Source organism: Somniosus microcephalus, unplaced genomic scaffold (genome assembly GCF_052327205.1).
Source record: "Somniosus microcephalus isolate GS21.2 unplaced genomic scaffold, FLI_Smic_1.0 unresolved_chr1, whole genome shotgun sequence".
Taxonomy (NCBI): domain Eukaryota; kingdom Metazoa; phylum Chordata; class Chondrichthyes; order Squaliformes; family Somniosidae; genus Somniosus; species Somniosus microcephalus.
In genome coordinates, this window is record NW_028225179.1 from 171,868,768 (window position 1) to 171,883,561 (window position 14,794).

General features: G+C 50.1%; 1 protein-coding gene across 1 annotated transcript; it reads left to right on the forward strand.

Annotated features, from left to right (window-relative positions):
- The first annotated feature begins 2,552 nt into the window (after positions 1–2,552).
- Positions 2,553–14,553, forward strand: LOC147096566 (uncharacterized). The gene is made up of 2 exons (XM_085975375.1): positions 2,553–2,710; positions 13,208–14,553. The coding sequence occupies exon 2, from the start codon at positions 13,317–13,319 to the stop codon at positions 14,448–14,450; it is 1,134 nt and encodes a 377-aa protein (XP_085831501.1). The 5' UTR covers positions 2,553–2,710; positions 13,208–13,316; the 3' UTR covers positions 14,451–14,553.
- Positions 14,554–14,794: the final 241 nt, after the last annotated feature.

Here is a 14,794-nt window from a genome sequence, read left to right on the forward strand (position 1 = left end):
AGGGTGATTGACAGGTGGCGATTGAGAGAAGCGCCTGCCCGCGCTGTGATTGGTGCAGGGGAAGGGAGGGTGATTGACAGGTGGTGATTGAGAGAAGCGCCTGCCCGCGCTGTGATTGGTGCAGGGGAAGGGAGGGTGATTGACAGGTGGTGATTGTTGCAGTGCCTGCCCTCGCTGTGATTGGTGCAGGGGAAGGGAGGGTGATTGACAGGTGGTGATTGAGAGAAGCGCCTGCCCGCGCTGTGATTGGTGCAGGGGAAGGGAGGGTGATTGACAGGTGGTGATTGTTGAAGCGCCTGCCCGCGCTGTGATTGGTGCAGGGGAAGGGAGGGTGATTGACAGGTGGTGATTGAGAGAAGCGCGTGCCCGCGCTGTGATTGGTGCAGGGGAAGGGAGGGTGATTGACAGGTGGCGATTGTTGAAGCGCCTGCCCGCGCTGTGATTGGTGCAGGGGAAGGGAGGGTGATTGACAGGTGGCGATTGTTGAAGCGCCTGCCCGCGCTGTGATTGGTGCAGGGGAAGGGAGGGTGATTGACAGGTGGTGATTGAGAGAAGCGCCTGCCCGCGCTGTGATTGGTGCAGGGGAAGGGAGGGTGATTGACAGGTGACGAGTGTTGAAGCGCCTGCCCGCGTTGTGATTGGTGCAGGGGAAGGGAGGGTGATTGACAGGTGGTGATTGAGAGAAGCGCCTGCCCGCACTGTGATTGGTGCAGGGGAAGGGAGGGTGATTGACAGGTGGTGATTGAGAGAAGCGCCTGCCCGCGCTGTGATTGGTGCAGGGGAAGGGAGGGTGATTGACAGGTGACGAGTGTTGAAGCGCCTGCCCGCGTTGTGATTGGTGCAGGGGAAGGGAGGGTGATTGACAGGTGGTGATTGAGAGAAGCGCCTGCCCGCGCTGTGATTGGTGCAGGGGAAGGGAGGGTGATTGACAGGTGGCGAGTGTTGAAGCGCCTGCCCGCGTTGTGATTGGTGCAGGGGAAGGGAGGGTGATTGACAGGTGGCGATTGTTGAAGCGCCTGCCCGCGCTGTGATTGGTGCAGGGGAAGGGAGGGTGATTGACAGGTGGTGATTGAGAGAAGCGCCTGCCCGCGCTGTGATTGGTGCAGGGGAAGGGAGGGTGATTGACAGGTGGTGATTGTTGCAGTGCCTGCCCTCGCTGTGATTGGTGCAGGGGAAGGGAGGGTGATTGACAGGTGGTGATTGAGAGAAGCGCCTGCCCGCGCTGTGATTGGTGCAGGGGAAGGGAGGGTGATTGACAGGTGGTGATTGTTGAAGCGCCTGCCCGCGCTGTGATTGGTGCAGGGGAAGGGAGGGTGATTGACAGGTGGTGATTGAGAGAAGCGCGTGCCCGCGCTGTGATTGGTGCAGGGGAAGGGAGGGTGATTGACAGGTGGCGATTGTTGAAGCGCCTGCCCGCGCTGTGATTGGTGCAGGGGAAGGGAGGGTGATTGACAGGTGGCGATTGTTGAAGCGCCTGCCCGCGCTGTGATTGGTGCAGGGGAAGGGAGGGTGATTGACAGGTGGTGATTGAGAGAAGCGCCTGCCCGCGCTGTGATTGGTGCAGGGGAAGGGAGGGTGATTGACAGGTGACGAGTGTTGAAGCGCCTGCCCGCGTTGTGATTGGTGCAGGGGAAGGGAGGGTGATTGACAGGTGGTGATTGAGAGAAGCGCCTGCCCGCACTGTGATTGGTGCAGGGGAAGGGAGGGTGATTGACAGGTGGTGATTGAGAGAAGCGCCTGCCCGCGCTGTGATTGGTGCAGGGGAAGGGAGGGTGATTGACAGGTGACGAGCGTTGAAGCGCCTGCCCGCGTTGTGATTGGTGCAGGGGAAGGGAGGGTGATTGACAGGTGGTGATTGAGAGAAGCGCCTGCCCGCGCTGTGATTGGTGCAGGGGAAGGGAGGGTGATTGACAGGTGGCGAGTGTTGAAGCGCCTGCCCGCGTTGTGATTGGTGCAGGGGAAGGGAGGGTGATTGACAGGTGGCGATTGTTGAAGCGCCTGCCCGCGCTGTGATTGGTGCAGGGGAAGGTAAGTGGGCGTGTCTGGCCCCCGTGCCCACGTGGGGAAGTCAAAGGCTGGCTGGAGCGCATGCGCAGCCCGCATCGCACCGTTGGGAAGCTTTTCAAAAAAAATGTTTTCCGAAACAAATTGAAAACACTCATTAATTCCCCCAACCTCCTCCGCTCTAAAGTGCGATTATTATTATTCTTGTTTTTCCTCATTTGTGTGGGGTGTTTTTTTTTACCTTGCGGTGGCGCGCGCCGATCCAACCGTCCCCTTGGGCGTTGCGTGCGGGCGTCAGCTCGTAATCGGAGGGGGCGATTGATGGACGCGAGGCGCCCGCCAATCAGGAGCGCGGAAAACGCTGGGAGGACCGGGCGGGCTGACGGTCCTCCAACCAATGGCGGCGCGAGAGGGAGGGGGCGGGACCTCGGCGGGCTGCGCGCGCCGCTTTCCTGCTTTCATTGTCTGCAGGAGCTGTTAAAGGGAAGGGGAGGAGGGGGTGGAAAAAACCCAGCTTGTGAGTGTTTATTCCTTTGCATTACCTTTATTGCAAGGCTGTTCATCAACTGCATTCATTTAAAAATAAGTGAACCTTTTCTCTTTTATCCAGAACAAAGAGCCCTGGTGCTGTGAACATTTTGGTGGGCAGCCACTTTTAAAGGGACAAAGACCAGCGTTCTTCCTCCTCGCTCTCTCTCTCTCTCTTGTGAGTATTTGTGGTGGGTGAGAGGGAGGGGGTGTGAGTCAAAGGGGACTGCAGCCCCTTTTCAACAAAAACAATTGCTTGGCCATTTAAAGGGGAATGGTGCCCCCCAGGTATTTAAAGGGGCAGTGCCTCTCTCTGTATCATGTAAGAGCAGGGAGGCTCTGCTTGAACTGTACAAAAACACCAATTAGGCCACCGGCTAGAGTGCTGCATGCAGTTCTGCTCGCCCCATTACAGGAAAGATGTGACTGCTCGAGACGGGAGATTTACGAGGATGTAGCCAGGACTAGAGAATTTCAGCTACAAGGAAAGATTGAATACATAGAAACATAGAAGATAATCTACATCCTAGGGTACTTAAGGAAGTGGCCCTAGAAATAGTAGATGCATTGCTGGTCATCTTCCAAAATTCGATAGACTCTGGAACAGTACCCATGGATTGGCGGGTAGCTAATGTTACCCCACTGTTCAAAAAAGGTGGTAGAGAGAAAACGGGGAATTACAGACCGGTAAGCCTGACATCGGTGAAGAAATTCCTCCTCATTTCTGTCCATTATAAAAGACGTAATAGCAGAGCACTTGTAAAACAGTGACCGGATCGGACAAAGTCAACATGGATTTACAAAGGTAAATCGTGCTTGACTAATCTACTGGAATTTTTTGAGGATGTAACTGGTAAAATAGATAAGGGAGAACCAGTGGATGTGGTGTATTTGGACTTTCAAAAGGCTTTCGATAAGGTCGTGCATAAGAGATAGAAACATAGAAGATAGGAGCAGGAGTAGGCCATCTAGTCTGTCCAGTCCTGCCAGAATTTTATAAGTTTCAATGAGATCCCCTCTCGTTCTTCTAAACTCCAGCGAGTACAAGCCCAATCGACCCAATCTCTCCTCATACATCATTCCTGCCATCCCAGGTATCAGCCTGGTGAATCTTTGCTGCACTCCTTCCATGGCAAGAATATCCTTCCTCAGATAAGGCGACCAAAACTGCACACAAGGACCGATCCCTGCGGTACCCCACTAGTCACTGCCTGCCACTCGGAAAAAGACCCGTTTATTCCAACTCTTTGCTTTCTATCTGCCAACCAGTTCTCTATCCAAGTCAATACCTTGCCCCCAATCCCATGTGCCTTAACTTTACACGCTAATCTCTTATGTGGGACCTTATCGAAAGCCTTCTGAAAGTCCAAATACACCACATCCACTGGTTCACCCTTATCTATTTTACCAGTTACATCCTCAAAAAATTCCAGTAGATTAGTCAAGCACGATTTACCTTTTGTAAATCCATGTTGACTTTGTCCGATCCTGTCACTGTTTTCCAAGTGCTCTGCTATTACATCTTTTATAATGGACTCTAGCATTTTCCCCACTACTGATGTCAGGCTTACCGGTCTGTAATTCCCTGTTTTCTCTCTACCACCTTTTTTGAATAGTGGGGTAACATTAGCTACCCTCCAATCCATGGGTACTGTTCCAGATTCCATCGAAAATCCAGCAGCTTCTCCCCCATCTCCACTCCAGCTCAAACTGCTGCAACAAAAAGACCTACACAGGCGGCCAGGGACCGACTTCCATCAACCTGCAATAAAACTCTTCCCCACAGCCACTGACTAATGGCGGCAGCAGCACCCACAATTCCCCGAGCCCCAGAAACCACTCTATGCAATGCGCTGATTTCCCCGCTGAGAGTGCGCATGCTCCCCGGGGCCGTGGGCCATTCTGGGAGCCTGGCTCCTGTCCTTTGTCCTGAGTCGGACTTGGTGGAACCGGCTGAAGAAACCGGGAAGCAGCAGCTCGGATGGGGGAGGCGCTGCACCCTGGGTTTCCTGGTGCCGGGGCCCTGGCCGCACGTCCGCCGGGCCCGGCCGCTCTATTTCTGATTGAGTTTTTTGATGAGGTAACAGAGGGGGTTGATGAGGGCAATGCGGTTAATGAGGTGTACATGGATTTCCAAAAGGCATTCGACAGCATGTAAAGTTAAAGGCACATGGGATTGGGGGCAAGGTATTGACTTGGATAGAGAACTGGTTGGCAGGCAGAAAGCAAAGAGTTGGAATAAGCGGGTCTTTTTCCGAGTGGCAGGCAGTGACTAGTGGGGTACCACAGGGATCAGTCCTTGGACCCCAGCTATTCACAATATATATTAATGATCTAGACAAGGGAACTAGATGTAATATCTCCAAGTTTGCAGACGACACAAAGCTGGGTGGGCGTGTGTGCTGTGAGGAGGATGCCGAGAAACTCCAGTGTGATTTGGACAGGTCGGGTGATTGGGCAGAAGCATGGCAGATGCAATATAATGTGGATAAATGCGAGGTTATCCACTTTGCTCTCAAAAACAGGAAGGCAGATTATTATCTGAATGGCAATAGATTGGGAGAAGGGGAAGTGCAACGAGACCTAGGTGTCCTTGTGCACCAGTCGCTGAAGGTAAGCATGCAGGTGCAGCAGGCAGTTAAGAAGGCAACTGGTATGTTGGCCTTCGTAGCGAGAGGGTTTGAGTGCAGGAACAAGGATGTCTTTCTGCAGTTGTACAGGGCCTTGGTGAGTCCACATCTTGAGTATTGTGTGCAGTTTTGGTCGCCTTTTCTGAGGAAGGATTTTCTTGCCATGGAAGGAGTGCAGCGAAGATTCACCAGGCTGACACCTGGGATGGCAGGAATGATGTATGAGGAGAGATTGGGTCGATTGGGCTTGTACTCGCTGGAGTTTAGAAGAATGAGAGGGGATCTCATTGAAACGTATAAAATTCTAACAGGACTGGACAGACTAGATGCAGGAAGGATGTTCCCGATGGTCAGGGAGTCCAGAACCAGGGGTCACAGTCTAAGGATAAGGGGTAGGCCATTTAGGACAGAGATGAGGAGGAATTTCTTCACCCAGAGAGTGGTGAACCTGTGGAATTCTCTACCACAGAAGGCAGTAGAGGCCAATTCATTAAATATATTCAAGAAGGAGTTAGATATATTTCTTAAGGCTAAAGGGATCAAGGGATATGGGGAGAAAGCAGGGACAGGGTACTGAATTTGGATGATCAGCCATGATCTCATTGAATGGCGGAGCAGGCTCGAGGGGCCGAATGGCCTACTCCTGCTCCTATCTTCTATGTTTCTATGTGTCCCCAGGTATTTAAAGGAGCAGTGCCTCTCTCTTTCTGTATCATGTAAGAGCAGGGAGGTTCTGCTTGAACTTTACAAAAACACCAGTTAGATCACCGCGTGCAGTTCTGGTCGTTCCCATTGCAGGAAAGATGTGACTGCTCGAGACGGGAGATTTACGAGGATGTTGCCAGGACTAGAGAATTTCAGCTGGAAGGAAAGATTGAATACATAGAAACATAGAAGATAGGAGCAGGCGTAGGCCATTCGGCCCCTCGAGCCTGCTCCGCCATTTAATGTGATCATGGCTGATCATCCAAATTCGGTACCCTGTCCCTACTTTCTCCCCATATCCCTTGATCCCTTTAGCCTTAAGAAATATATCTAACTCCTTCTTGAATATATTTAATAAATTGGCCTCCACCGCCTTCTATGGTAGAGAATTTCACAGGTTCACCACTCTCTGGGTGAAGAAATTCCTCCTCATCTCTGTCCTAAATGGCTTACCCCTTATCCTTAGACTGTGACCCCTGGTTCTGGACTCCCCCGCCATCGGGAACATCCTTCCTGCATCTAGTCTGTCTAGTCCTGTTAGAATTTTATAAGTTTCAATGAGATCCCCTCTCATTCTTCTAAACTCCAGCGAGTATAAGCCCAATCGACCCAACCTCTGCTCATATGTCAGTGCCTCTCTATTTCTGTATCATGTAAGAGCAGGGAGGTTCTGCTTGAACTGTACAAAACACCAGTTAGGCCACCGCTAGAGTGCTGCGTGCAGTTCTGGTCGCCCCATTGCAGGAAAGATGTAACTGCTCGAGACGGGAGATTTACGAGGATGTTGCCAGGACTAGAGAATTTCAGCTACCAGGAAAGATTGGAGAGGCTGGGGTTGTTTCCTTTGGAATGGAGGAGGCTGAGGGGAGACCTAATTGAGGTGTATAAAATTGAGGGGCCGAGATAGTGGATAGGAAGGACCTATTTCCCTTAGCAGACAGATCAATAACCAGGGGGCAGAGATTTAAAGTAATTGGTTGGAGGTTTCGAGGGGGGATTGAGGAGAACTTTCTTCACCCAGAGGGTGGTGGGGGTCTGGAACTCACTGCCTGAAAGGGTGGGAGAGGCAGAAACCCTCATCACATTTAAAAAGTACTTGGATATGCACCTGAAGTGCTGTAACCTACAGGGCTACGGACCAAGTGCTGGAAAGTGGGATTAGGGTGGAGAGCTCTTTGTCGGCCGGCACGGACATGATGGGCCGAATGGCCTCCTTCTGTGCTGTAAATATCTATAATTCTATGAATTGTAGTTAAAGGGACAGACACCCCACAAACTCCGTTCCCTAGCCACTGACTCCATCCCTGTCCCTAACATTGTCTGAGGCCGAACATAGAAACATAGAAGATAGGAGCAGGAGTAGGCCATTCGGCCCCTCGAGCCTGCTCCGCCATTTAATGAGATCATGGCTGATCATCCAAATTCAGTACCCGGTCCCTGCCTTCTCCCCATATCCCTTGATCCCTTTAGCCTTAAGAAATATATCTAACTCCTTCTTGAATATATTTAATGAATTGGCCTCTACTGCCTTCTGTGGTAGAGAATTCCACAGGTTCACCAGTCTCTGGGTTAAGAAATTCCTCCTCATCTCAGTCCTAAATGGCTTACCCCTTATTCTTAGACTGTGACCCCTGGTTCTGGACTCCCCCGCCATCGGGAACATCCTTCCTGCATCTAGTCTGTCTAGTCCTGTTAGAACTTTATAAGTTTCAATGAGATCCCCTCTCATTCTTCTAAGCTCTAGCGAATATAAGCCTAATCGACCCAATCACTTCTCATATGTCATTCCTGCCATCCCAGGTATCAGTCTGGTGAATCTTCGCTGCACTTTCTCCATGGCAAGAACCTCCTTCCTCAGATAAGGCGACCAAAACTGCACACAATACTCAAGATGTGGTCTCACCAAGGCCCTGTACAACTGCAGCAAGACATCCTTGTTCCTGTACTCAAACCCTCTCGCTATGAAGGCCAACATACCATTTGCCTTCTTAACCGCCTGCTGCACCTGCATGCTTACCTTTAGCGACTGGTGCACAAGGACACCCAGGTCTCATTGCACTTCCCCTTTTCCCAATCTATTGCCATTCAAATAATAATCTGCCTTCCTGTTTTTGACACCCAAGTGGATAATCTCGCATTTATACACATTATACTGCATCTGCCCAATCACCCAACCTGTCCAAATCATACTGGAGTTTCTCGGCATCCTCCTCACAGCACACACGCCCACCCAGCTTTGTGTCGTCTGCAAACTTGGAGATATTACATCTAGTTCCCTTGTCTAGATCATTAATATATATTGTGAATAGCTGGGGTCCAAGGACCGATCCCTGCAGTACCCCACTAGTCACTGCCTGCCACTCGGAAAAAGACCTGTTTATTCCAACTCTTTGCTTTCTGTCTGCCAACCAGTTCTCTATCCAAGTCAGTACCTGAAATGAAGAGTAGATTGCCTTTCAAAAGCTAGGCTTTATTAACCTTAAAAAACCAGCAGCACATCTTAAGCACCCAGTCTCAACCAAAACTGTGGAGAACTGAATTTAAGATGGCCACCACAGGTCACATGACATCAACTAACCAATAGGCTTACAGCATATATCTCAAGGCAGGAAAACAGGCAACCAAAGTACAATGCTTCTTATAAAACAAGAATAATCACCACATTCACCCCTCCTTTTAAAATATACTTCAACCTAGGTAGCCTTTATAATTTACAATTAGTTATTGATGACTAAAACAATACATTTATAATGTTTCAACAATTTTAAAATTTTACTATCAAATTATTTTAAAAGTCCATTTTTAATCGGTCGACCGGATATCTTGTTCGTGTCGAACTTCTTAACCTTGGTGAAGTTCCTTGCCCTCCCACACCAGGAGACACAGAAATATCTTCTGCAGGGAGGCTATCAATATCCCGATTATCAACAGTTTCCGGATTAGAAGTCCCATTAGAAGGTAAACTGGGAGGGTCATGAACATCCATCGGGGGCAGACTAAGAGAATTGTAAGTGTCTGCAATAGGATTGGAAATATTCGTAGTATCTGTGACGACATCAACATTATCTGAATTATGACTATTGTTAATGTCCTCAGAGAGGGCATATAAATTGGCCAGAAAAAGCAATAATCCTGAGGATTGGGAGCAGTTTAGGATTCAACAAAGGAGGACAAAGGGATTAATTAAGAAAGGGAAAATAGAATATGAGCGTAAGCTTGCAGGGAACATAAAAACTGACTGTAAAAGCTTTTATAGATATGTGAAGAGAAAAAGATTGGTGAAGTCAAGCGTAGGTCCCTTGCAGTCAGAATCGGGGGAATTTATAATGGGGAACAAAGAAATGGCCGACCAACTAAATACATATTTTGGTTCTGTCTTCACAAAGGAGGACACAAATAACCTCCCAGAGATGCCGGGGAACATAGGGTCTGATGAAAGGGTGGAACTGAAAGAAATCAGTATTTGTAGGGAAATGGTATTAGGAAAATTGATGGGCCTGAAGGCCGATAAAACCCCAGGGCCTGATAATCTACATCCCAGGGTACTTAAGGAAGTAGCCCTAGAAATAGTAGATGCATTGCTGGTCATCTTCCAGAACTCGATAGACTCTGGAACGGTACCCATGGATTGGCGGGTAGCTAATGTTACCCCACTATTCAAAAAAGGTGGCAGAGAAAAGGCGGGGAATTATAGACCGGTAAGCTTGACATCGGTAGTGGGGAAAATGCTAGAGTCCATTATAAAAGATGTAATAGCAGAGCACTTGGAAAGCAGTGACTGGATCGGACAAAGTCAACATGGATTTACAAAAGGTAAATCATGCTTGACTAATCTGGAATTTTTTGAGGATGTATCTGGTAAAATAGATAAGGGAGAACCAGTGGATGTGGTGTATTTGGACTTTCAGAAGGCTTTCGATAAGGTCCCGCATAAGAGATTAGCGTGCAAAATTAAGGCACATGGGATTGGGGGCAAGGTATTGACTTGGATAGAGAACTGGTTGGTGGACAGAAAGCAAAGAGTTGGAATAAACGGGTCATTTTCCGAGTGGCAGGCAGTGACTAGTGGGGTACCGCAAGGATCGGTCCTAGGACCCCAGCTGTTCACAATATATATTAATGATCTGGACGAGGGAATTGGATGTAATATCTCCAAATTTGCAGATGACACAAAGCTGGGTGGGCGTGTGTGCTGTGAGGAGGATGTCGAGAAACTCCAGTACGATTTGGACAGGTTGGGTGATTGGGCAGAAACATGGCAAATGCACTATAATGTGGATAAATGTGAGGTTATCCACTTTGATGGCAAAAACAGGAAGGCAGATTATTATTTGAATGGCAATAGATTGGGAGAAGGGGAAGTGCAAAGAGACCTGGGTGTTCTTGTGCACCAGTCGCTGAAGGTAAGCATGCAGGTGCAGCAGGCGGTTAAGATGAGGTGAGAACGGAAATAATCTAGAGTAAGAAAAGGCCCGAAAATTAAACAGTCTGGAACAGAACATCAATTCGACTTCTCTTATCATGGAGAAATCAAATATTTGACACACTGTGTGTTTGAAACAAAGCTTATTTATTCACTGAAATAACAACAGAAAATGCTGGAAATACTCAGCAGGCCAGGCAGGATCCGTGGAGAGAGAAACAGAGTTAACGTTTCAGGTCTGGGACCCTTCATCAGAACTGGAAAAAGCTGGAGATGTAACAGATATTACTAAGGTAAGAGGCAGGAAAGTTATCCTGGGTGGATCTGAAACACGAAGGGTGGAAGTTCAGTTGGAATCCACGTGGAATAAGTTGGAACCGGAGACAGTTGCTGATGAAAGAGATGTGGCTGTGAAACCGAGTCTTGGAAAATGTTGCAAATGGGGATGACAAAATCATACAGCATGAAAAATGGGAGTAAGGGTTAAAGTCTGAAATTGTTGAACTCAATGTTGAGTCCAGAAGGCTGTAAAGTGCCTAATTGAAAGATGAGGTGCTGTTCCTCGAGCTTTATTTATTCACTATTTAAACAGAATATTAATCTCCAGCGCAGATACAGCAGTTAAGATCAGCAGAAAGAAACCATGACTACTAGAATGAACATGGTTCAGTCCTCAATCTGATCACAGTAAATCATGCTCCATTCACTAATCTGGTCTTTTACCCAGCATTCCCCGTGGTGGACCACGTGCCGCACCCAGATTACAAGAGCCCAGCGCGCAGGCGCGGGAGGGGCCGGTATATTGAGCATGCGCAGTGCGTTACTGGAGCTGGAGAGGAGCTGAAGCCGGGAGCGCGATGGTGCAGCGGGTAAGAATCGCGACAGAGGGAGTAATGGACCGGTAGGTGGGTGGGGAGGCTTCATAAACAACTCGTGCAGGAGGCAAGCCCCCAATAATAACTTGAAGATCTCGTGTTTGCAGTTGCGGGGATTTCTTCCCCTTGCAGGCCCAGGTTAATGGCAGCCATCTTTGTAAAGGACAGCGGAAAGTTTCAGTGCGACATCACCCTATGCCTGAGATAAAGAGCCTTGTGTCCAATGCGGGGAATAAAGGCCCACAGCCTCCCCTGGCCCCGGGCCCTGAACAAGGGACTGGAGAAACTCGCTGCCCTGCGGATCAGACAATTAGCCGGCGCTAGTCCCGCCCCTCGGGCTCCCCGATTGGTTGAAGCACCCGCCGCCGGCTCGCTCCTCCAGCCCCGCCCACTGGGTGCCGCTAGTCCCGCCCCTCAGGCTCCCCGATTGGTTGAAGGACCCGCCGCCGGCTCGCTCCTCCAGCCCCGCCCCGCTCGCTCCCTATTGGTGGGAAGCTGCCGTCAATGAGGCCGCGGGCCCGGGTGACGTGTCCCCGAGGAGATCATGTGCACCGTCCAAGTGCCGCCGCTCGGTCCGGGGCCTCGCGGACTCTGAGGTTTTTCTATTTCTCTCTATTCTCTCCCGATCCACCCCGCGCCATTCTCCACCCAATTGGAGCGGAGAAAACTCACTTCGCGTCACCGATCGCGACTCTGGAACTGACACCAAGGCCTGTCCCCGGAATGTCCCGCGCCGACAGCGCAGGCGCAGCTCCGAGTGGGCTGGTGTCCTCTGGGCATGCGCGGTTATTACCCTTGCTGACCGGGAGGGGTCGCTGTGCTGGACTTGGCCCAAAGCGCCGCTCCGAGTGCGCATGCACGGGCTCTCGTCTGTCAATCAACCATCAGCCAGAAGAGGTCGCTGCTGAGACCAGTGAAGAAAGAAAGACTTGCATTTATATAGCGCCTTTCTCCACCACCGGATGACCCAAAGTGCTTTACAGCCAATGAAGTACTTTTGCAGTGTAGTCACTGTTGTAATGTAGGAAATGCGGCAGTCAGTTAGCGCACAGCAAGCTCCCACAAACAGCAATGTGGTAATGACCAGATAATCTATCATTTTTTATGTTGATTGAGGGATAAACATTGGCTTGGACACTGGGGATAATTCCCCTGCTCTTTCCCACGATACAACAGTGACTACTTCATTGTACTACTTCATTGGCTGTAAAGCACTTTAGGATATCTGGTGGCACTATATAAATGCAAGTCTTTCTTTCCTGAAATAATGCCATGGGATCTTTTACATCCACCTGAGAGAGCAAACAGGGCCTCAATTTAACATCTCATCAGAAAGACGGCACCTCCGACAGTGCCGCACTCCCTCAGCACTGCACTGGAGTGTCAGCCTAGATTTTTGTGCTCAAGTCTCTGGAGTGGGACTATGAACCCACAACTTTCTGACTCAGAGGCAAGAGTGCTACCCACTGAGCCACTGGCTGACACGAAAGAGCAAGCAGTTCTGACGAATGGTCATCGACCTGAAACGTTAACTCTGTTTCTCTCTCCACAGATGCTGCCTGACCTGCTGAGTATTTCCAGCATTTTCTGTTTTTGTTAAAGAAACGAGGGAGTGATTGCTGACGGGAAGAATGTTGGGTCGTCCTGCGCATGCGCACCTCCCTGGCGGCTGAGGCGAAACACCGACTCGCCCCCACCTAAGCCGCTCACGCGTACCAGATGTTGTGGCTCCGCATGCACGCCCGATGTTCCAACCACGGGGTTTTGTGTGCTGAGCATGCGTGTTGCGGACCGATCGGGCGGGCGATTGTAGAGCAGGAGGGAGAGCGCGGGGGCCATGAGCACATGCGCGGGACTCAGAGTCAAGAGTGCTTTCTGGAGCACGGGGGCTTGTGGGTATTACAGCCGCCATTACTGCTGATCCTTTCAACCAACCTGTGCAGCAGCTGGGGCCTCAAAATCAGCTTCACTGCCCCTAGGTTCGGAAAGGGGAAAATTAAACAACAGTTTGCCTCTGATCCTTTTCTGATCTCAATTTACAGGGTTATAGAAGTGGAGCAGTTACAGGCGGGAAGCTCAGACCAAACATCACGTCAAGATCTGACAGAGTCGCTGGATTCATCAGGACCTGAATATCATCGGCCTTTGCACATGGAAGGAGAGAGCAGGGATCGCAACGCAGGCAAACCGCACACGTGTTCAGTGTGTGGCCGCGGATTCAGCCGATCGCCTGACCTGGTGAGACACGTGCACCGTCACACCGGGGAGAAACCTGGTAAAGGTGGGGATGGCGGGAAGGGCTTCAGTTCCCTGTCTGAATTGGAAGTTCAACGGCGCAGTCACAGCAGGGACAGTCTGTTCACCTGCTCCGTGTGTGGAAAGGGATTTGTTTGTTCATCGCACCTGCAAACACACCAGGGAGTTCACACTGAGGAGAGACCATTTCAGTGTCCTGACTGTGGGAAGAGCTTTAAAAGCCCCGGGGAACTAAAGCAACACCAACTTGTCCACACTGATGAGAGACCATTTCAGTGTCCTGACTGTGGGAAGAGCTTTAAGAGTGCTCAGTATCTGAAGGGACACCAGCTTGTTCACACTGATGAGAGACCATTTCAATGTTCTGACTGTGGGAATAGCTTTAAAAGCCCCAGGGAACTGAAGGGACACCAGCTTGTTCACACTGGGGAGAGGCCGTTCACCTGCTCCGTGTGTGGGAAGGGATTCAGTCGGTCATCCCACCTGCTGACACACCAGCGAGTTCACACTGGGGAGAGGCCGTTCACCTGCTCCGTGTGTGGGAAGGGATTCATTGATTCATCCCACCTGCTGGTACATCAGCAAGTTCACACTGACGAGAGACCCTTTAAATGTTCTGACTGTGGGATGAGCTTTAAAAGCTCCGTGGAGTTGAAGAGACACCAACACCGACACACTAGGGAGAGGCCGTTCACCTGCTCCGTGTGTGGGAAGGGATTCATTCAGTCATCCCACCTGCTGGTACATCAGCGAGTTCACACTGGGGAGAGACCGTTCACCTGCTCTGTGTGTGGGAAGGGATTTGCTCGGTCATCCAACCTGCTGTTACATCAGCGAGTTCACACTGAGGAGAGACCGTTCACCTGCTCCGTGTGTGGGAAGGGATTCACTCAGTCATCCAACCTGCTGAGACATCAGCGAGTTCACACTGACGAGAGGCTCTTTAAATGTTCTGACTGTGGGAAGAGCTTTAAAAGCTCTAACATCCTTAAGGGACACCAGCGACTTCACACTGATCATAGAATCTAACAGCACAGAAGGAGGTGATTCGGCCCATCGTGTCTGTGCCCATCGTGTCTTTGAAAGAGCTGTCCAATTTAGTCCCAAACCCCAGCTTTATCCCCAGAACTCTGCAAACTAGTCCTCTTCAAGGACTCGTCCAATTACTGTTTGAAAGTTCCTGTGGAACCTGATTCCAGCATCCTTTCAGATGGTGCGTTCCAGATCTGAACAACCCTCTGTGTGAAAACAATTCTCCTCATTTCACCTATAGTTCTTTTAGTAACTATTTTAAATCTGTGACCTTTGGTTACCGACCCACTTGCCAAAGTGAACAGTTTCTCCCTACTTGCTCGATCAAATCCCCTCATCAT

Coding starts and splice junctions, on each gene's coding strand:
- LOC147096566 (XM_085975375.1), top strand. CDS start 13,317: ATGGAAGGAGAGAGCAGGGATCGCAACGCAGGCAAACCGCACACGTGT.